This window comes from Girardinichthys multiradiatus, chromosome 11 (genome assembly GCF_021462225.1).
Source record: "Girardinichthys multiradiatus isolate DD_20200921_A chromosome 11, DD_fGirMul_XY1, whole genome shotgun sequence".
Lineage (NCBI taxonomy): Eukaryota > Metazoa > Chordata > Actinopteri > Cyprinodontiformes > Goodeidae > Girardinichthys > Girardinichthys multiradiatus.
In genome coordinates this window covers 7,808,550-7,832,222 of record NC_061804.1, presented here as the reverse complement: position 1 = coordinate 7,832,222, position 23,673 = coordinate 7,808,550, and the positions used below count along the sequence as shown (strand labels likewise).

The 23,673-nt window shown below is 40.0% G+C and overlaps 1 protein-coding gene and 2 long non-coding RNA genes across 5 annotated transcripts in view; 2 read left to right on the top strand and 1 right to left on the bottom strand.

Annotated features, from left to right (window-relative positions):
- The window catches only part of gtf2ird1 (GTF2I repeat domain containing 1), a 42,168-nt gene extending 22,064 nt beyond the window's left edge, over positions 1–20,104 (bottom strand). Inside the window, exons 1-5 of the mRNA XM_047379255.1 lie at positions 19,868–20,104; positions 11,050–11,179; positions 9,977–10,118; positions 4,840–5,016; positions 4,575–4,758 (exon numbers count right to left, since the gene is read on the bottom strand). Coding sequence (XP_047235211.1) covers positions 4,575–4,758; positions 4,840–5,016; positions 9,977–10,118; positions 11,050–11,179; positions 19,868–19,956 — 722 coding nt within the window. The 5' untranslated portion in view covers positions 19,957–20,104. The remainder of the gene's footprint in view (positions 1–4,574; positions 4,759–4,839; positions 5,017–9,976; positions 10,119–11,049; positions 11,180–19,867) is intronic.
- Positions 11,897–14,478, top strand: LOC124876462. Its single transcript, XR_007040311.1, has 3 exons — positions 11,897–13,331; positions 13,599–13,672; positions 14,017–14,478. It is a non-coding gene; the product is annotated as an uncharacterized LOC124876462 (long non-coding RNA).
- LOC124876461 lies at positions 18,988–22,839 on the top strand. 3 transcript variants are annotated; one of them, XR_007040308.1, is made up of 3 exons: positions 18,988–19,104; positions 20,347–20,456; positions 22,437–22,839. It is a non-coding gene; the product is annotated as an uncharacterized LOC124876461 (long non-coding RNA). The 3 variants fall into 3 exon arrangements; XR_007040309.1 differs by having other exon boundaries at positions 18,999–19,073; XR_007040310.1 differs by lacking the exon at positions 18,988–19,104 and adding an exon at positions 20,127–20,266.
- The last annotated feature ends 834 nt before the right edge of the window (positions 22,840–23,673 follow it).

Sequence of the window (23,673 nt, the reverse complement as noted above, 5' to 3'; positions counted from 1 at the left end):
GTATTACATATATGTGTATACAGTGTATTTGTAACTGACAAATACACTGTCAGTTACCCTAATAACTTAGCAACCAAAGTCCGACAGTTTCAAGAGCAGACGTTCATATGGGAATGCTGAATGTCCAGCAGTGAATTCCTGCTGGCAGGAAGGTCTACTTCCCTGGATCAAAGGCCTTGAAGAGTTGTCACAGCATAACAACATCTAAATCTTTATTTTTATTTTGTAGCACCAGTAGTCTTTATTTTGTAAGTTGACCAACAGAAAATGGGGTGGAGAGAGAGAGGGGAAGAAGACATGCAGCAAAGGTGACGGCTGCGTAGAGGACTGTAACCTCCGTACATGGGTCACACGCTTTACCCCTGGACCACCGCCGCACCCCCACCAACATCCAAAATTCACATCACACATGGAAGGATGGACGCCACCAATTTCACAGAAATACATAAGAAAGAAAAGAGACACATTTAAATTGTTAATTAAAATTCACACTGAGTATGGAAAATCTAGAAGACTTTAGGGCCTAAATTTAGAATGAAATGGGGCTGGACGATATATTGCAAAAGTGTCGTCATCGCGATAACGGTACGTGCAATATGTCTATCGCAAACACGTGCGATAACGTCATAATTTTGTTGCACGTGTTTGGTGTTTATCTGTGGTTGACCAATCAGATGAGCTCTTACTCCCATTCATATTATTTTTGGCTAGGGAGGACCCATAGGCTTACAAGCACCTTAGCTGGAGCGTAGAGGGAAAGAAATGGCAGACAGGGGGGAAGAGGAGCCGAATGGGGACGAAAATAACGCACAACTTGTTCTTAAAAAGAATAGCACGTCTGAAATATGGGACTACTTTGGCTTTAAAAGAGAAGACGTAGCACAGACCCAGATACTGTGCTAGTCATGTTGAAAAATAGTGGCTACCTCGAGAGCAAACACCATTAATCTGCACAATCACATGGAGCACAACCACAAGGCGCTATATGAAGTATTCAAGTCTAATACTCTTAAAACTACCAAGGCGAAGGCAAATCCACAGGCAACTATTAATGACAGTTTTGCGAGTGTCAAGATATTACTGCAGCTGTTACACGTTATGTGGCCAAATGCATGATGCCACTTAGTACCGTGGAAAAACGGATCTTATGAAGGAAGTGGACCGCAGATATAAAGTGCCATCGCGAACTTCCTTCTCCCAAGTTGCCATTCCACAGATGTACCATGCATGCGTAGCGACTGTACAGACTGAACCGAGTCAAGTGGATTTTTACGCCAGCACCACAGACCTCGGGTCCAATCGCACAACTGAACCCTTTATGAGCTTTACTGTTCATTTCCTCAACAAAGACTTCAAACTAAGTTGCATATTTCCCCGAATCCCACACAGGGAAAATATAGCCAGCGCTCTGCGGGACGTTGTGGCAAACTGGGACTTGGAAGAAGAGAAACAAGGGGCCATTACAACAGACAATGGCACCAATGTAATAAAAGCTACAGAACTCAACAAATGGGCCAGACTACAGTGCTTTGGCCACTGGTGAGTATTTGTTTTAATCAAAGATGCCCAATTTTAACATAACATTTGTATATTTAATATATTACATTCCATTATATTATATTGCCTACAGCTATTAACATATACAACAACTCGTTGAAAAACATTTAATTTCCCTTTGGGATAAATAAAGTATTTTTGAATTGAATTAGTTTAATTGTATTTCACTGTCAGTTGAAAGTGTGAAATAAATTTGAAAATACCATGTTATTTCAGCCCAAACTAAACCTACAATTACTTTTTTGTTTTTTCCCCCTCTACAGAAAAGGCTGTTTAAGGTGATGGGCGCATTTTGTGAGCTGTGAGACTTTGCAAGAAGTTAGCGGAGCATTTTTCACACAGCTGGAAGGGAAAAACTGCACTGAGAAAGGCCCAGCGAGAACACCACCTCCCAATGCATGCACTCATCATAGAATGTCAGACTAGATGGGGATGCAGACAAAGTATGATTCAAAGAGTTCTTGAGCAGCAGAAGGCCATATGTGATGTTTTGTCAACAGACCAGAAGTCAAGACATTTAGTCGCCACTTGGCAAGACTTAGATGTCCTGGAGTCAATTAACCAGGCACTTCAGCCTCTGCAGGAGTTCACAGATGCCCTTTCTGCTGAAAAATTTGTGACTGTTTCATATGTGAAACCGCTACTTTAGTTGATGAATGCTTCCCTTTTGCTGCAAAGAACGAAGACAGTGACTTAAAGTGCATAAAGAAAAAGATCCTAGAGTACATGAACACAAAATACGACGACCCAGTGACTCAAGAACTCCTTGACATGACCTACCTTGTGGACCCCAGATTCAAAGCTGGCTACATCAGTAGTGACAAGGTGCTCGACATCAAACTCCAAAATTGTAGCACTTCTCCCAAAGGTAAATGTTTATTTGTGATAATGTAAATAAAACAAACAAACACAAAACAACTTTAATTACACATTTTTACCCCATCTTCTAGGCACTAAAATCCTAGGAGTCAAGATGACGGGGTGGAACCCCCAGGAGCCGCTCAAAAGAAGGCCAGAAAATCCTTAGCCCATTTCTTCAAAACCTCTCCAGCTCCAGCATCTATGGTACCATCTCACTCTGTAGAGGCCAAGCTCAACAGCTACCTGGTGTCTCCCACCATAGACGCTGAGGAGAACCCTCTCTCGTGGTGGCAGCTCCATCAGCTCAACTTTCCACACTTGAGCAAACTCGCCAGAAAGTTCCTCTGCATACCCGTAAGTAGCTGACGCTCAGAAAGACTTTTTAGTGCCTCGGGTAACGTAGTTACATGCCAGCGTATTGTTTGAAACCAACCAAAGTGAATATGCTAGTTTTCCAGGCAAAAAACCTGAACTGGTGCTAGGATTCAAGGTTACTGTTTACACATTGTTAAAATATTATTGAAAGGACTTTGTTTTATAAGATTTTTTATTTTATTTACTTTTTATAGAAAAACAAGGCATACTAAAGCACTTGGTTCAATAGGTTTACATTCCTGTTAAGTTAACACTGAAAAGACAAGCTGTAAAACTAAGTTAAGCTTTAGCTTAACTTAGTTTTAACTATGTGTATTTTTATTTTTTTTAAGTGTACAGAAAACCTGGCCTGTTAAAACTCTTGGTTTGAGATTGCTTTACAATTTCATGGTTGTTACCTCATGTTTAAGCAAGAATAATATAATTGTTTAGGAGAAATGTCGTGATTTTTTTGGTTAAGCAGCATTGTAGGGCAACACTTATGTGTAAATGTTTGCTCCACATTATGGTTTAGCATGAATTATAGTAAATCCAGAATACATATAGGCTTCTTATTTTGCCACATAAATAATGTTTTAAATTCATTAGATATTAAAAATATAATTCTATAATTTTATGTTAAATATTACAATATTCAGGACCTATATCGCATATTTTCCCAATATCGCCCAGCCCTACAATGAAACTGAGAAGTTTTAAAGCTTTAAAGCAGGATTAGGTTCTAAAACAAGAACCCAAACTGAACATCTCACATCAACCCATCATCTGAAAACATGGACCAACTGCAGACCTACCAAGGCATGACCATCCACCTAATCTGACAGACTGGATACGGACAGCATTAATCAGAGAAGCAACCAGGAGGCCCCTGGTAACTCTGGAGGAGCTGCAGAGATTCACTGCTAAGCTTGGAAAATCAGTTGACACGACATGGCCTCCATACATCTGTCCTCTATTGAATAGTACCAATGAGAAAGCAATAAGAAGTCACATTTGGCATGTTTGCTGTCATCTGTGGAAGAAGGTGTTCTGGTCAAATGAGACCAAAATTAAAGTTTTTGTCCTACATCATAAACAGCATGTGTGGCAGAAAACTGAGACTCCACGTCACTCTAGAGACACCATCCAACACCATCATGAGTAAATGAAAAACTTAAGGTGTATAAAACATTGTTGCAAGAAGCTGTATCTTGAAAGCGGCTTGATTTTTGCAAATGATTATGACCTAACTGGGCCCAAATAAACAAATAGAATTTGTAGTTTCTGTTCTTATGACATCCTGGACCAGGATTTGTAAAATCCTCTTTCCCAGCATTAGACCTCTGCTGCCGCTGATAATCCTTTAAATTCATGGATCTATTTTTCAAACTTGTGTCACCATAATGGTTGTTCGACTATTTAAAAACTACGTCTATGTCCTAAAAGCGTTCTTGTACAGTAAAACGATACATTACTGCTTCCATTCTAACAGCGTGCTTAAACACCATTAAATATTACTAAATGTGTGCTGCAGACACTAAAAATGTAATGTGAGTGGGAGTTTTTTCCAAACTGACTCTAAATCCTGACCACTCAGGATGAATACCCTGCTGCCTGTTTGCCAAAGCAGCTATCTGGTCCCAGCGACACACGAGTATTCATTTCTGCAAACCATTAGAGGCTGAAATGAGTAATCTGATGTGAAGCAGCTGCTTTCCTCATGTGATACAAGCTTTTAAACAACAATCTGCTCCTCAGAACAGCTGCTTCTGACTGACAGTTATTTTACTCCACAGACTCACCTCTTCACTGTGAAGTGGATGCGGTGGCTGTGCTCCAGGATCTTCATCAGTGTCTTGGTGTCGTACTCCGAGGGCTTCTTCAGGGTGACTCCCTCAGGCAAACCGTGGGCCACAACACACCCGGGGTCCTTCTGGATCCACTCGTAAGGCACAGGGACCAGGCTGCTTTTACCCAAAGCCTCACCTGTATGTCACATGAGGCGGTGTGAGCTGGTTCAAAGACCTAGATCAAACCCTGCTCTTCAACAACGTATAAAACTCTTACTGTAGAGCACAGTGAAGACTTCCTCCACCATCTTCCTCAGAACAAATATGTTGGACTGGGGGTCTGAGGGGCTCCGTTGCTTCCCATGCTCTCCATCTTTACTCGGTTTGCTGAGCTCACCTTCCTGGTCTTTGGTATGGGCATTTACTGTGTTCAGACTCTGCAGACATGGCGTTCCTGAAGCCAGAGAAAAAAGGGAAGATGTAAATAAATACTAAAAACAGCTAACAGAGCTGTCTTTCTGAGGCGTACATAAACTCATCAAATGCATGATGATTTGGAGTTTTTACTGATTTATGTTGGACCATTTGTTTGCTACTATACCTCCCAGTGTCATTTGCTACTATATACCCCAGTATGGTCTGCTACCACAACTCCCAGCAGGCATCACAGCTGATAGGAAGGGGCGTCGCAGCTCTGATGTCACAGTGGACTATATAAGGACATTGGAGACGCCCACCATTGTTTTTTTTTCACGCTGGAAACCGAGACCGGTTACCACGCAATGAGGGCACGCATCCTTCTGGAGAAGAAACTCACACGTGGGTTTTTATCAATTCTCCCCACTGGCCAGAAAACTCAACGAGTTAAGCTTGCAGGGATAGGAAGACTTAGAGGTTTTATTTATCGAAGACGTGGATTTAACACGTAACCAAGCAAAACCCACGGAGGTTTTCCAAGGAGACGAAATTTTCCTCTTTATTTTTGTTCCAGTCGACTGCTGACGTTCCGTCATATTTTTCCACCTTGCCAAAGGAGGAAGGCTGGCCGTCTTTGAGTTTGTTGGACGCGTAACAAACTCCCCTCTCTCCCCCTGCTCCAGAGAAGACGACACCAAGTAATCCCATTTTGTTTTATTTCTATTAGAAATAGCTTGGGCAGGATAGAGTAGGATTTTAGAGCGAATTAGAATCGCCACTTATAGTCCAATGTGTTCTAAGTTGTATGTGCATGCAATGTCTTATTGAAACTTTCATGGCTGTTGGACTCTGAAGCCGCCGCCGCGCTTTGAAGCTGTGCGCGTCTCACTGTTTTTGTACACCTGAGCACAGACTCAGGTGAACTTAAAGTTGGACTGCTAGAACCTCATGGTGAAAACTCACTATTCCTTTGTCTTCACTCTTCGTGTTTTTCCACTGGCTGGCGCCAAAAAGTTTTATGACCCTTTGTGTTTCACTGAGCTCCAACTTTGGGGGTTTATGACTGCAGCCTGGTGGAGGCCGCTCCCAAAGCTTTGCTCAGTACCATATTTTCTATTGTTTTGCCATAACTGCTGGTTTGACTTCATACACACTCAATGTTGTTTTATCTTGTTTAGTTAATTATTTTACCCCTTTTTTTTGTAGAATTGTTGCATGCGTGATTAGGTGAAGATTATTGAATCAGAATAGCGAGGTGTATCAGGGCTGTTGATTTAATAAATATTCACGTCGATAAAGAGAAAGCGTTTGTGTTTATTTTGAGCAAGAGTGATTTGTCTGTCAAAATAAGGTCAAAGTTCCCCCACCTTCGGTGAAGCGGTTAATTACACTGTGACATCTAGTAATAGTTACAGTGCCTTGTGAAAGCACTCGGCTCACTTGAACTGGTCAACTTCTTGTCACATTTCAGGCTTCAAACATAAAGATATAAAATTCTAATTTTTTGTGAAGAATCAACAACAAGTGGGACACAATCGTGAAGTGGAATGAAATTTATTGGATGTGTCAAACGTTTTTAACAAATAAAAAACTTAAAAGTGGGGCGTGCAATATTATTCGGCCCCTTTACTTTCAGTGCAGCAAACTCACTCCAGAAGTTCAGTGAGGATCTCTGAATGATCCAATGTTGTCCCAAATGACTGATGATGATAAATAGACTCCACCTGTGTGTAATCAAGTCTCCGTATAAATGCACCTGCTCTGTGATAGTCTCAGGGTTCTGTTCAAAGCGCAGAGAGCATCATGAAGACCAAGGAACACACCAGGCAGGTCTGAGATACTGTTGTGGAAAAGTTTAAAGCCGGATTTGGATACAAAAAGATTTCCCAAGCTTTGAACATCTGAAGGAGCACTGTGCAAGCAGTCATATTGAAATGGAAGGAGTATCAGACCACTGCAAATCTACCAAGACCCGGCCGTCCCTCTAAACTTTAATCTTGAACAAGGAGAAGACTGATCAGAGATGCAGCCAAGAGGCCCATGATCACTCTGGATGAACTGCAGAGATCTACAGCTGAGGTGGGAGAGTCTGTCCATAGGACAACAATCAGTCGTACACTGCACAAATCTGACCTTTATGGAAGAGTGGCAAGAAGAAAGCCATTTCTCAAAGATATCCATAAAAAGTCTCATTTAAAGTTTGCCACAAGCCACCTGGGAGACACACCAAACATGTGGAAGAAGGTGCTCTGGTCAGATGAAACCAAAATCAAACTGTTTGGCCACAATGCAAAACGATATGTTTGGCATAAATGCAACACAACTCATCATCCTGAACACACCACTGTCAAACATGGTGGTGGCAGCATCATGGTTTGGGCCTGCTTTTTGTCAGGAGGAACAGGGAAGATGGTCAAAATTGATGGGAAGATGAATGGGGTCAAATACAGGACCATTCTGGAAGAAAACCTGTTGGAGTCTGCAAGAGACCTGAGACTGGGACGGAGATTTATCTTCCAACAAGACAATGATCCAAAACATGAAGCCAAATCTACAATGGAATGGTTCACAAATAAACGTATCCAGGTGTTGGAATGGCCTAGTCAAAGACCAGACCTGAATCCAATCGAGAATCTGTGGAAAGAGCTGAAGACTACTGTTCACGAATGCTCTCCATCCAACCTCACTGAGCTCCAGCTGTTTTGCAAGGAAGAATGGGCAAGAATTTCAGTCTCTTTATGTGCAAAACTGATAGAGACAAACCCCAAGAGACTTGCAGCTGTAATTGAAGCAAAGGGTGGCGCTACAAAGTATTAACGCAAGGGGGTCGAATAATATTGAACGCCCCACTTTTCAGTTTTTTATTTGTTAACAATTTTTTGACACATCCAATAAATTTCATTCAACTTCACGATTGTGTCCCACTTGTTGTTGATTCTTCACAAAAAATTTTAATTTTATATCTTTATGTTTGAAGCCTGAAATGTGGCAAGAGGTTGAAAAGTTCAAGGGGGCCAAATACTTTCTCGAGGCACTGTATCAATTATTACTGAGAATTTAATAAGTGTCAGCATTTTAGAGGAAACAGTGACCCACATTCTGTTTATGCTGCTGAGTCAATTATTTTTCAAGACCAACTAAAATGAAAACCTTTCCTTTGGTACTGTATACTTTTCTTTTAACAAGGCAAATGTGTGAGACCCTTTTTATGTTTTGGATCTACAATGATTTTCAGACCCCTTTTCTCCAAGATAACTACTGCACTTTGTTTCATTAAAATAAAAGTTAGAAAAATCATGATAATATTATTATATATATTAATATTATTAGTATAAAAACGATCACACTTTTGGGGCCTGGAAGTAGTTTCAAATTGGCGATTTTGGCCCGCGTGGCAAAACATTTGAACACCACTGCTGTAAAATGTTACTTTAGATTACAGCCCATCAAGAATCACTAACTGTCAAATGAAGGCTACACAACTGCATCTGAATGAACGCTTTGACGTTTTAGGTATCAGAGTGAATCTAACATGGCAGAAATCCACTTTTGTCTTGGCACTGAAGAAAATAAATCTCCAGTTCATGAAAGTGAAGAGTTTTAATAAAATCTCAACTATCCCATTGTGGTGAGGCCCTACTACTTACAAGAACTGCTTTTCTCCAGGTCCCTTCCAAATGTACTCCCAGAAGTTGACATTTCCAGCAACATTCCAGTTTTTGCTCTATACACCTTGGACGTGTGCTCACGTAGATTTCTTAAAGCATTTTTCTGCTTGTGCCCAACCTGGTTCTATAAGTGATCCAAAGTGGAAACCTGCTGTTCTCAGAGATTACGTGAAACATGTAACAGAACAGCCATCAGTTCTAGTGTGGATGTTCTGTTGCTGAAAGCTAAAAGATCGAGATCAGTTCCAAGTCTAGATTTCAAAGTAGCGAGCTTACCGAAGATTTCTTTAAGCTTTGGAGAAACTGACAAATTCATGATAAAATTATGTCCTTTCAGATTGAGATAATCTTATAAACTCTTGGTAATTCTTAGATTTTAATCAGTTTCATTAGTATTTTAAACATTTATTCCCTAATCATAAAACTTTCCCTTTCTAGTTTGTAGAATAGAATTATCATAGTTTAATTTGTAGCCCTTATAAATGTTTCCTTTAGTTAATGAATCTTCAGTGAGTAAATTTTATCTAAAAAAATCCTTTTTGATTCTATTAGTGATTAACTCTTGTATATTCTTCTAACTGAAATGTCAACCGATTCAAAAAAAATTCAAATCGTGAGAAATATACAGAAATCTTCTGATTCTTCTTTAAAATGTGTAACAGAGATCATCCGATCGGAAGCTTGAGAGTTCATCCTTCAGACGAATATTAAATTATGAGGCTGATTTACAAACATTGATATCCTTTAACATGGTGTAATAGTGTAATGGGTGGCTGGTGAAAACCTACCCACACTAAGGCCTAAAACAGGTTGGAAAAACACCATGATAAACTGACGTTAAACTGGCTTGTTGTCACAGTGCTACATCTGTAGTATAGTTTGGTTCACAGCCCTTGTTATATATATATTTTTTTTTTGAAGAGGATAGAAGAAAAAGGCACATGTAAAAAATTTAGTCCAGATTGAATTAAATGTTTGCATGCCCTCTTACATCTGATCCATAACTGTAAATTGCATTATTGGAAACTGCATAATGCATCACATTTCAGAAACACTGTTAAGTTTTAAAGAGATGAAGAGAAAATGTGATTCTATTACTCTACTGTTGATCAGATCGCTTCACACGAAGGTAATCTGACACTGAGCTAAACCTCAAACCGCTGCAGTTACCAAAGCTTTTGGCTGAATCTGGACTTCTGTGATCACAAAACTGTACAACCCAACAGGGGCACCACTGTGCAACTGGCTCACAGCTGTGGATCTAAACAGAACAAGTAAATCTCTAATAAAGAGTCAACAGTGGAAAAAAATGTTCAGATGAGCGCTCACGACAAAACTTGTAGAAGTCTGTTTGGATTTCCCTCCTGGAGTTGAGGAACACTCTGCCCTTCTCAGTTCCGACTGCGATCACGCTGTCTTCGTGCACAGTGACACACGCCACCTCTGCATTGAGTTTAGACATCGCCATGCACTGCAGCACAGGGATAGACAGGATTCATAAACAGACTTTACTGTGTAAGAGAGTTTCAGTTCATTCCTTCATAGTTTCCTTCCAATGAGCCAGAGTTTAAAATAGCTTTAGAAAGCCCACTAGGGCTGCAACCTACGATTATTTTTTTATAGTCGACTAATCTGTCGATTATTTTTCTGATTAGTTGACTAGTCACGATTATTTTTTATGATCAATTGTTTTTAACTCTTCTTCAGTGTAAACCGCGGTCTTCCTTTTGTTCCACCATCATTCAATGTTCTTCAGACACATGAGCTGTGTTCAAATTCAGGGGATGCATCCTCCGAAGGTCGCATTTGTAGGCCGACTACGTCCCAGTGAGGCGACGAAGGCTATCCAAATTCCAAGGCTCCTCTAAATGCGTCCTTCTTTTCCCCAGATTGGAAGCATGGGTCCGGCGTATCCTTCACGGCCCTCCCTATCCCATGATTCATTTCAGCCCCTGAACATGGACACAGTTACAGTTATGATGCTCACCAGGAAATTGAGGCTATATTGCCCTCTGCAGTCCCCTTAGTGAACTGCATATGATATTTAGTGCTTACCACTGAGACTGAAATTATTAATACACTCAGTAATGTCAATTAATCTTTTTTTTTAACGATGCATCGACGTATGAAATTCTGTGTCGACTACTTTTCATAATCAACAAAATCGATTACATAGATGGATGGTTGCAGCCCTGAAGCCTACTATAGCTCACTATAAGATTACAAGATAACAAGAACTCTGGCTCATTAAATGCAAGAAAATAAAGAAAGGAGAGAGGATTGCAGACTTCTGGACAGATAAAATATGCAATAACACTTGTTTATGGGTTGATCTCCCTTTGATAGGATCAAGACAAGGATCTGAAAGGCTAGCACATAGTGATGCTTGATGTAGAGCATACCACTGAATCGAGGGCAGACACCAGACTGGTGAGAATCTCCTGTCTGGGAGACACCAGTGGGACCTGTGTCTCGCCACGGGAGCTTGTCCTGAGGCCGTCACACGCCATCTTCCTCATCTGAGCCATACCTCTGCAAAGATCAGGTGAACATAAGGTGACACGACTGTATTTGGGATTAAAGATGCATTGATGTGAACATACAGTATATATCAAAGGGAGGTCTGCTGACATTTAATAAAAACATGTACTGGAAGCATTGAAATACGATGCCTTTAAAATCTTTTTTTTTACGTCTTGTACTTTTTCATATAATGTCACATCACAACCGCAAACATTCATGTATATTACAGGGATTTTCTGAAAGACAAACACAAAGTAGTGTTTAATTAAACTAAAACTAACAAAAGAAAAGAAAAAGGACACATCAGCTTTCTGAATTACATGCATGCAGGTTGCTGCACTTAATCCTAAACCAGCTGATGACACAAAGGCAGAGGGAGCAGGCAGAGACCAGATGCTTATTCTCAGGCTGCCTTCATCAGATCAAATGGGAGGAAGATCCCGGTGAATCCACAGAGCACAAATATTGTAAAACTAACTTTGCCGCAGTCAGAAGTCCTTTTCCCGTCTCACATCAGAACCCCTGAGCCTTTTTTTAAAGGTTCTGGCTGGGCTGTGGTCCAGATAATTATCCCAATGGATCATATTATACATGAAAAAACATATATAAGACATTCTCGCATATACAATAATACAAACATTATAATTATTTAGTTTATTTATGTTTTTATTTATTCATTATTTATTTATTTTGTATTGTTTCACGCAGATTACTTTAATGTGACAATATTGCACAGTAATAGCAGCACAGTGCACCACACTGACAGCTGGAGGCGGAGCTTTTGTCGCCATGGCTTCAGCTGTCAGTGGAAACACAACGGTTACCGTACCAAGTCGAGAGAGACCGAGTGGACCGGAGCCACGCTGCCTAACCAGAGCCAGTGGAAAAGGGACATAAAGGGAAGTGATTGCACTAGCTTTCATTTTGGGGTAACAGAGTAAAGGGGTCTCCATAACTCCATAGCATGTATCATTTTCCTTTCACTCTAAAATCATGCACCACTTTGTTGCTTTGTAACATTGAATCACTGTAAAATACACTGAAGTTGTAATACAACAACATGTGAAAAGGTTTCAGGAATAGGAACACTTTTTCAAGCCACCTTTTGAAGCATGTTTGTTTGCATGATGCCCAATTATTTCCAGCGCAGAGTGTTTAGGTGTAAGAAAACTAACGACTGCTTCCTCATTTACTCAATTTGCCATCGGCTAGACTATCTCCATCTACTAATGTTCTTCTGTAATCCATGTTAGATCTATCCTCTCACGTTACATCTTTATGACTTCACCACACTGCTCTGGTCTAAGCAGATCCGCCGGGGACCATAAAGACAAAAGAAAAAAAAATTTAAAGAAAGATCACAGTAATTCATTCATCCATCCATCCATTTGACAGACGCCTGTATCCCTAGAGTCAACTTTTTGGAATATCTAAAAGGCAAATCCTTCAAAAAGCTGCCGTTGTCAGTTAAAGATGATTAGAGGGCTCAGAGGATGTCATTTGACACCCTTTACACCGGATTTTCTCTCCTTGACAGATGGTGCAGGAAGAAATATTGACTTAAGATGGACAAGACTCTTTCAAGTTTCTGTCTTAAGTTCATCTGCAGTTAAGATGAGGCAAAAAAAAAAATCATTTCATTAACAACATCCAAGTTGAACCAAGAAAATAAAGGGAAAGGGGCAAATAGTCATGAAGCGTTTAAGAAAAATGCTCGGCACTGGAACCCGTCTCCCTGGAAACTAATCTCAGGGCATTTGAACAATGCAGCTCTGGCCTTTAATCTCTCCAGACACTAGGAACCATTATACTTGCCTCTGGCAAACCCAAACCACTGACTCAATAAAGGCGAGGACAGAGAGACAGAAAGAGGAGGGTGGGCGTGTTGGGATTCAGCTGCACACCAGTCTGAGCGTGCCAAGTCCATCTAAATCTGCCTCCCCTCAGGCAACAGCAAACATCTGACGCCCTCCCTCCCTCCAAAATTATTATGGCCTCAAAATAAATGGCCTGGTTTACTCTCATATTTAGAACGATGGGGCTACGCAAGCAGAGGCTCAGGGTAATGCCATGTCAAGTGCTCTGCAGGAGGAAGCATCAGCTGGAACAGTTCACGATGGGAGGATGGTCATGTTTTAAGGAAACCAACAGCAGGTTTTTGGTAGTCTTTGATCTCAGTTGGTCTGCTAGTGATAGTTGTGCAAACATGATTCACTAATATTTCATCCAGAGAAGAAGCTTATTATCCTTAATCATTCCTGATGCCATATACAAGTTCCATCATCTGACATAATGGACCTGGATAGGGTTGCACAATATTCGAAAAACATGCAAATGGGATGTTTTTGTTTGAATAAAGTGATGATGATGATTTCTGTTACAATTAAACCATATTTTCCTCACTCTTCTTTTTCTTTTTGCCATCTAGACTCTCTCATCGCCTTCCCTGAGTTTTAGCGTCTCAAACACTGAATTCTGTATCAAACACGGCCATCAAAGACAGTGAGAGTCCATGCAACTGATCAAATGTATAGCTGGCTTCACGCTTGCAAAAACAATTTGCCTTCAGCATTTTGCATCCAAATGGTCCTTTATAATTGTGATACTGCACACAATGAGAACACGATAACAACTGTGATGCAATATATTGTGCACATCTAGTCTACTGACAATAGCAGGACTGCACAACATGATCCAAAGGCAGCTTATTGTTGGAGGAATGTACCAATAATCAACATGTTTTGGCCTAAAGATGTAATATGAAAAGCTGCATATTAGTGATCCAAGATTAAGCTGTGAGGGTCACAGGTCCAAAAGCTAAATCCAGACATCCCTTTCTCCAACAGAAGTCTCCAGCTCATTCTGATGGATCTCAAGGGGTTCCCCAGCCAGATAGGAAATATAGTCCCTCCAGCAAGTTCTGGCTCAGGTCTCCTCCCAAGGTTGTGTGCTTGGGCAGCATCCTGATTACATGTCTGAACCATCTCGACTCCTTTCAATAAGGAGGAGCAGGAGCTCTACTCGGAGCTCCTTCTGGATCACAGAGGAGCCCCATTTCAGCCAACTGCATTCAGGATCTCGTTCTGTCAGCCATGGTCCATATCTCATGACCATAAGAAGGGGTCAGAACATAAACAGACCTGTAAATCAAGAGCTTCACGTGACTGGCTCAGCTCCTTCTTCACCATGATAGATCCACATTACTGCAGCCAGAGCCTCAGTTTCTCAGTCTATCTCCCGCTCCATCCTACTGTGGTTATAGTTTATTATTAGTAGTTTTAGACATGTTTTTGACATGTTTTTCTACATGGATCAATAAAGACGTTATAGAAATCTTCCTTTATGCAAAATGTCTTGGCCATAATTGATCACAACTAAAGGATAGACACGGAGTGAGGAAACCCATAAAACATAGTCAGCGATTTCAAAGGTGACTTGATTGTGTCCGTCTTTGTTGAGTTAGGGTTTAGTTGTATTGCTTAACATTTTACAGAGGTGTTTGTATGTTTACATTCCACACGATCCCATCAATTGATTCGGACATAAACACATTTACTCTGCCAGTAAAAGCAAGTCATGTTCATCTATGTTAAATTGGTCTGCAGACAATAAACACTGCATGCTGAGGTAAATCTGTCATTGTCTCCTGCTCAAATAAGACCACATTAAGTGCAGCTTGAATGGGCTGGCACAATCCTCAGAGGCATTCAGAAAGAAAACACCTGAAAATGGAGCAAATGGTTCAATTTTTAAGAGGTAAGGAAACAAAAGCAGCACTCCATTTTCATTCAGGCCTAGTACCATTCAGAAAGGGTGTGGCTGGACAGCTAATATCCAGCTTTTCATAACAAACAGTATAATCTCTATGTTTGCACTCTATGTCTGAAATCACAGTTTTTTATCTTCTGTCATGTCATGATGTTTAATCTCAGTAAATCCCAGAAGGACCAAACAGACAAACTTCAGAATTTCTTTGTCATTCAGCTCAAGGATATGCAAAGAAAGCTTAGGTTGTCATTACCTTAAAAATAGAAAGCTTAAAGTCAAAATGTTGCATTAAAAACCAAAAATCCATTTCAACAAAGAAAAAAACATGGAAAACTAATATTGAACACACTATCCTACTGTGAAACATGGTGGTGGCCGTGTCCAGTTCCTCAGCAGGGACAGAAGCTGTTGATGGGATGGTGGATGGATCTAAATGTAGGATATTCCTGGAAGAGGCAGCAAAAGACTTCAGACCGCGACGGAGGTTCACCTTCGAGCAGGACCACAACCCCTATGACAGCTAGAACTACAATGCAATGGTTTACTTAAAAGCATCTTCAGGTCTTAGAATGACCCAGTCAAAGTTCAGACTGAGAATCTGTGGCAAGACAATCTGACTGAGCTTAAGCTGTTTTGGAGCCAGAAGACTAGGCAAAAAATATCTATTAATGTGCGAAGCCGGTAAAGACACAACCTAAAAGACTTGTAGTCATAATTGTGGTTCTACAAAGTTCTGAGGGGCTGAATACATGTGCATGGCATGCACATGGCATTAAGACAATTAAAGTTTACGGTTTTTACTGAAAATATTTAACAGGTATTAATTCTTTTGTAAGGCCCTGTGTTTAAAAGCGACTATCACGGTTAAAGCTTCGTTGGCTGCATTTTGGAAGGATGCAACCTAATGGCACCATGGAGAAATTGCCCCCTTATATGGGCAAGCGCACTGACCCAGAATGAAGAGCATAAGCAAAGAGCATGATGAGTTGTGCTCTGTTATGTAAAAAGATCTTTGTAGATCAGATACCGATCACAAATAATCTGCACATCCTGTAGGTGCGATCTCCACTCCACAGGGGGAAGCTTCTGGCAGGAAAGGTAATCTATCAGAGTTTGTCCTGTCTGGTTGGTCCATTACCCTCAATGATACCAGAGGACCACATACTTGGCCTTGAGATAGGGCAAGAAGGGGCTTCAGCGCCAACAATACACACTCCTTGGTCTTACTCTCTCAACTATAACGAACCCCAGCAATGGAGAGATCCATTAGTTCACAAAGTTTTGTAGACTGAGCATACACTAACGTGTAACCCTGATTCTGACACGCCCATAAAGACTGTTGTACCCCTACTGCAGGGGACGGAGACGAATCAGCCCAAGAGGTGTTACATCTGAGGGGGAACACACATCAGGAGCCGCAAGACACGTCAGAAAGTCAAAAAGGAAGGAGGCAAGGACAGAAGGGTGGAAGGACACAAGAAAGAAAGTAAAACAGACAGAAGGAAAGAATGCTAGGAATGATGGAGAAAAGAACGAGGAAAGTAAGGAGGGAAGGACACAAGGAATGACAAAGGGATGAGGAATAAAGACTGTAAATACAAATGTTTTTCCATACCACTGATTTTCTTCAAACTTATACCGACCTGGAAAATGGTTAAATAAAATTCCGTACTTTTACATGCCATCCATACGAGTCCTTTAAACATTTGGGCTCAATGCAATTAAAATATTTACAGCTCTATTGCTGCTTTGCATGTGGGCCAAATGACATTCATATCATTGCAGTCATTAGCATTGTTGCCTAGAAGGTCCTGGGATCAAATACTGATGGGGGCTCCTTCTGCATGGAGTGTGCATGTTCTCTCTGGGTATTCCAGCTTCCTCCCACAGTCCAAAAACATGACTGTTAGGTTAACTGGTCTCTAAATTTCCCTTAGGTATGAGTGAGTGTGTATGGTCGTTTGTCCTGCGTGTCTCCTTGTTGCCCTGTGGTGGACTGGCGAGTGGCGACCTGTCCAAAGTGTACCCCGCTACTCGCCCAATGCTCGCTGGAGTTAGACAACAGCCCCCCATGCCTCATTATTGAATGTAGGACTATAAAAACATACATTATATTAATAAATTCAGCTGGAATGTTTCATTTGTGTACGGACAATCTGACTCTAATCATGTTCAGAATGCCCTTAAGGCAATATGAAATACTACATTTTAGCATTTAACAGCAGCTGTTTAGACTATAGCAGCAGACGTACACCATGCAACGAAGCACCAGGAATTCAAGGAAATAAATTGTGATCTGAGTAATAGGTGGCCTGCATTAAAGCCTTTCATCTATCAACTACCCAGCATGGTCTCTGGAGGAGTTGTTGGCTGGAAAAACAATAATGGAGAAAAATGCTTTGAAAAAAAAAACCCATCACCACAGGACTTTAGAAATGGATGGAATAAATAACATAAAAGCTTTTTTGTAAGCTGGAAAAGTTTAACAACCCCGTAAATTGTAGTCACATCCTTGACAAGACGTGCAAATTATATGGACAACTGAAATGGAAATAGTCCAGCTTCATAACAAGGCTCCTATGCAGCTGTAAAAAATATCGAAATTGGTTTTAAATGTTTTCCGGTCCGGATACATTTTGGAATAATGGACGCCTTTCCAGAGTCTAATAGGTTTCCACAAGGTTCCTGCTACTTCTCAAATTTCCATATACTTCGAGAGTCAAATTTTGAAAAGGACTTAGTTGATTTTTGGCCTATTTTTAAAACATTAATACAAATCTGAGTTATACATTTGTTTTATCATAGTCAAGCTTTAGTGCAACCTGCAAACGGTGCGTAAAACCACATACTGAAGACTAAGAAAGCCTTTTACAAATTATCACCTGTTTTCCTCGTGAATTTATGGTCTGGAAATTACCATTTATTCCCTGAGTAACATTATTCACGGAAGCTCTAAAGGAAAAAGCTGGCATTAAACCTGCACATGCAAATGATGCCAGTCTTTATATTGTAGAAAGAAGAGATTGACTATTCAGTCAGCTTCAGGTAGAACTTGGCCAATTTTCCCTTAATCAGCAGCTCAAATATTGAAAGAAATCTTTTCTTTCTGTTCATTAAATACATCAAAATTCCAGCTTTTTCTCCTGTTTATAAATGCATGTTCTCAATGGGCTTTTATTTTATTGTTAGATTGAAACAAAGTCAACTGAAAGGAATTCCTAGGATACATTTTGCTTAATTTATCGTTCTAAACCTTTGTTTAGGGATAGGGAACGATCAATGCAAAACGGGTGCAATATAAAGTCTTTAAAAAAAATAATATACAATCAAATAATACTCAAGATTAGAGCATTTTTATTAAATACGTTTTCAGAATTCATCAAAATGCTTAACTAACAGGCTAAGTTAACTGATACTGTACATAATGGGTAATATTTTGGGGACAAAACGGAAGTAGGTTGTGCCAAAATGGGAAAAGGCATGGTATGAAATGGGGCCAAGAATTGGCGATGGGGAAAATTGACCCGAGATGAAAAGTAACGCGCCACTGGCCAGTTCACAAATTAATGAACTGGCGGGCTAATTTTATCAGTCCACAGTGGTAAATGTCCAATTTGGATAGGAAACCAGCATTCAGTTGTATTTCAACATTTAAAACGTGTTTTTTGACAGATGTTCTGAGGCAATACTATATTCTGAAATTGTAAATCTGGAAAAGTATGTATTTTCAAATGCAAAATATGCAGGAATCCTGTTTATTCTGGGATGTTTTCTGTTGTGTACAGATCTTCTAAAGTGATAAATAAATTCATCATTGAGAAAATGTGAATCAGGAAAAAAATCAGAAATTTAATAATGCAAAACATGTAAAAATCCTGCTTGCTTAGGGGTGTAATGAGGTAAGAAACAAATAAGTTGATTAAAAAATGTGGATCTAGAAAAATTTAATAAAACAGAAAACATGTAGGAACCTGGTGATTTACAGATGCTCAGATGGTTAATAAACAGATCATAAAAATGTGAATCTGGAACAGTATGAAATTCTTTAAGCAAAACATGCATGAACCCTGTTTATTCAGGGATGTTCTCAGGGAATAAATCAACTAAGGAAGATAAAAATGTGAGCCTGGGAAATGTGAGTGTGGCGTTTCACAAATGCAAAACATGTAAGAACTCTTGTTTTACAGATGTTCTGATATATTTAAATTAATTAATATGCAAATATGAAGGTAGCAGAAACAAAGCAGAACACACAGGAACCCAGTTATTTACAGATGTTCGGGTTAAACAAATTAATGAGAAAATATGAGTCTGGAAAAGTTGGGAATTTCAAAACATATAGGAACTCTGTCATGATCTGGAATACAACACACTTAAGTTTCAAGTTTGAATCGGACTTTTTGAACAAGCTGTAACCAATGACAGCTGTATAATATACAGTAACGTGTTCTAAACGGCGTAACGCATTTATTATTAGGCTATTAGTAACACTTTAACTGCGTCGCTTTGGGTTTAAAATGTGCAACCTCCTGTCCAGCCAGCTGGCTTTGTTGTTAGCTGGGTAACCTTCGTGTCAGTGATAGCCAGAATAATTTAAGAGCTGTATTCCAGTCTTAATGACAGAGTTTAGCGCTTTAATCAAATAATTAATCAGGAAACTTCTTTTAAAGTGTTTGAACTTTGTCACTGTGACCGTTACTGGCCGTTAGCTGCCGTTTAACGGTCAAAATAACGACGCTAAGCTAACTAACTAGCTAGCTCCAAGTCGTTAGCCTGCTTGCTAACGCTAGCCTTTCATCTCCTCCCCCAGTCTAGAAATTAGGTTATAATCTGCACATTTTCGCCGTGCTGTCACAACAAAAATCCCCCTACACTAAAATAACCCACCAACACGTTAATAATTATTAAAAGAGAGCGGTAAAATCTCACCTTAATACGCGATTAAATAGCGTTCTTGCTGCTGTCAATCCCGGTTTATTCCCCCGTTTTAATCCATCAGAAACAGCCGCAATTCCCATCCAACAATGTCCACTAAAACACCATAATCCGCATCACTCCCCAGACGACGACTTCGGCTCTTGAGGCCGGATATTTTTCTGTTTTATTTTCTGAGTTTGTTTCTTGTTTATGCCCTTTAACAGAGCAGGGTGTCCCTTTCCCCTTTTCTTTGTTCTGTAATCCAGTAAAATTGAAACTCATTCGTCTCCTGCTAATCCCAGCCCAGCTCAACAGCAGCATCCATTGGCTGCGATTTACATAGAGGATTAACGGGGCAACCTCTGGGCGCAAGCAAAGGGACCAAAGGAGAAAAAATATTCACATAATGCTGTATGAAAATGTGTATTTTATTGCGACTATTTAAATCCTTATCATCCAGTTCATAAACTCATTTATGCTTGACTTGACAGGGGCGGAACCAGCCTGGGGACCCGACGAGGACACGCAATGTGGATTTTACTTTTGTTTTGTGCTGCTAAATTTGTGTTTTTAATGGTGCAACAAAACAGAAATTTAAAATGTGAGTTTTTCTATGTAAAATCTAAATATGTTAATTCTTGACAAGCTTGGACATGAAGCTGTCAAGGCCTCTTTAATGGTCCATGCCGGTTTTCATAAAGTGATCAAAAATAACAACAAAAAAAAGTATTTATTTGATTTTTGTTTTAAAATGCAAAATATAACATTTTAATATTTTTTTCTGTGGTATAAACAAATGAGTAGAAATTTAGATTTTCTTTTCACATCTAATATTTTAAACCTGGATTTAATTTTTTTTCCAATCAGAAGTGATACATTAGGTAATTAGGGTCATTTATGTACAGGGGTTGGACAATGAAACTGAAACACCTGTTTTTAGACCACAATAATTTATTAGTATGGTGTAGGGCCTCCTTTTGCGGCCAATACAGCGTCAATTCATCTTGGGAATGACATATACAAGTCCTGCACAGTGGTCAGAGGGATTTTAAGCCATTCTTCTTGCAGGATAGTGGCCAGGTCACTACGTGATACTGGTGGAGGAAAACGTTTCCTGACTCGCTCCTCCAAAACACCCTAAAGTGGCTCAATAATATTTAAATCTGGTGACTGTGCAGGCCATGGGAGATGTTCAACTTCACTTTCATGTTCATCAAACCAATCTTTCACCAGTCTTGCTGTGTGTATTGGTGCATTGTCATCCTGATACATGGCACCGCCTTCAGGATACAATGTTTGAACCATTGGATGCACATGGTCTTCAAGAATGGTTCGGTAGCCCTTGGCAGTGACGTGCCCATCTAGCGCAAGTATTGGGCCAAGGGAATGCCATGATATGGCAGCCCAAACCATCACTGATCCACCCCCATGCTTCACTCTGGGCATGCAACAGTGTGGGTGGTACGCTTCTTTGGGGCTTCTCCACACCGTAACTCTCCCGGATGTGGGGAAAACAGTAAAGGTGGACTCATCAGAGAACAATACATGTTTCACATTGTCCACAGCCCAAGATTTGCGCTCCTTGCAACATTGAAACCAACGTTTGGCATTGGCATGAATGACCAAAGGTTTGGCTATAGCAGCCCGGCCGTGTATATTGACCCTGTGGAGCTCCCGACGGACAGTTCTGGTGGAAACAGGAGAGTTGAGGTGCACATTTAATTCTGCCAGTGATTTGGGCAGCCGTGGTTTTATGTTTTTTGGATACAATCCGGGTTAGCACCAGAACAACCCTTTCAGACAGCTTCCTCTTGTGTCCACAGTTAATCCTGTTGGATGTGGTTCGTCCTTCTTGGTGGTATGCTGACATTACCCTGGATACCGTGGCTCTTGATACATCACAAAGACTTGCTGTCTTGGTCACAGATGCACCAGCAAGACGTGCACCAACAATTTGTCCTCTTTTGAACTCTGGTATGTCACCCATAATGTTGTGTGCATTTCAATATTTTGAGCAAAACTGTGCTCTTACCCTGCTAATTGAACCTTCCCACTCTGCTCTTACTGGTGCAATGTGCAATCAATGAAGACTGGCTACCAGGCTGGTCCAATTTAGCCATGAAACCTCCCACACTAAAATGACAGGTGTTTCAGTTTCATTGTCCAACCCCTGTATATGTTCCCTTTTAAAAAGGAAAGATAAATATATGGCCCATTGAGACAGCATTTACCACTTTTAAAAGTAATTTTTCCAAAAACGATTTTTTTCTTGATTGTCGGTTTTTACACAAAATGTGTAAAATATATTTAGCTATATGTTTGCATTATATGAAAGGTCAAAATAAGTTATCAAAGCTATCCTTTTTCTAATAGAAGCATGGTAGCGGGTTATTTTCTGCTTGGCAAAGAGTTTGATGATTTTTGTTTTTCATAAAAGGCTAAAATGCTAATTTTTATCTTCATTTAGACAGATGTTCATTTTGTGCAGAAGACATGTGAGACATTACTGCCTCAGTAATGCCTGCATTTCTCATTGCTTTTCTATGATGTTAGTTGATAATGCCGTCCTTTCTCCTATCAGGAGGCACAGCGATGGATTATCTTGTGAGACTGGTGTCTTATGTTCTACAAAGGAAACTGACCTGCTTGCATTAGCAGGGATTTCCTCCTAGTCTGCAGCAGTTTTTGTTCTCTTTTGAAAAGCAACTATTTATTCATGACTGCATCAATGACAGCGTGCCAAGGGATGTGCTATATTCTGGACTTACATTAAAGCTGAATTGTCATGTCAAGAAGGTCAATGCCTCCCATAAATGGATCATTTAATTCAACAATAGCACGTTTTTCCACATTTATTTAATTGTGGATTTTCAATTTTGTTGTTTCACATTTCCCCCTTTTTATTGATCATTTAATCATTGTTATCTGACCCCTCTGTGGTACTTAACAATCCATTATTATCAGCGTTATCTTCGACTCCACCATGTGCGCTTCTGTAATCATATACTAAATGTTTGAAAATAACAACCTGTAAGTAGGTAATAAACATACTTTTCATTAAGCCTACATTTCTGTATTAAAAAAAGCATTTTTATTGGTCTGATGAAATATTTTCATCTTAAATGTTGTGTGAGCAAGAAGGTCCTGGGGTCGACTCCCAGCCAGGGGTCTTTCTGCATGGAGTTTGCATGTTCTCCCTGTGCATGCGTGGGTTCTCGCTGGCTACTCTGGCTTCCTCCCATACTCCATAAACTTGTTAGGTTAATTGGTCTTTCTAAACTGCTCTTAGGTGTGAATGATGTGAATGTGTGTGTATATATACGACCTACGAGTTTAAAAGCTGTTGTTTCCACTAATAAATTACAATCCCCTCACTACACTGTCCTCCTAAACAAAAAAAAATTTTTTTTTTCTTTTTCAAAGAAATTGTTGGAAAATGCACTTTTAAAAATTGAATATGTAAATCCCATTGCCAACTGAATTTAGTTGTAGCTTCTAACAATAATACACCACAAGTACAGGGGTTGGACAATGAAAGTGAAACACCTGGTTTTAGACCACAATAATTTATTAGTATGGTGTAGGGCCTCCTTTTGTGACCAATACAGCGTCAATTCGTCTTGGGAATGACATATACAAGTTCCGCACAAGTGGTCAGAGGGATTTTAAGCCATTCTTCTTGCAGGATAGTGACCAGGTCACTACGTGATACTGGTGGAGGAAAACGTTTCCTGACTCGCTCCTCCAAAACACCCTAAAGTGGCTCAATAATATTTAGATCTGGTGACTGTGCAGGCCATGGGAGATGTTCAACTTCA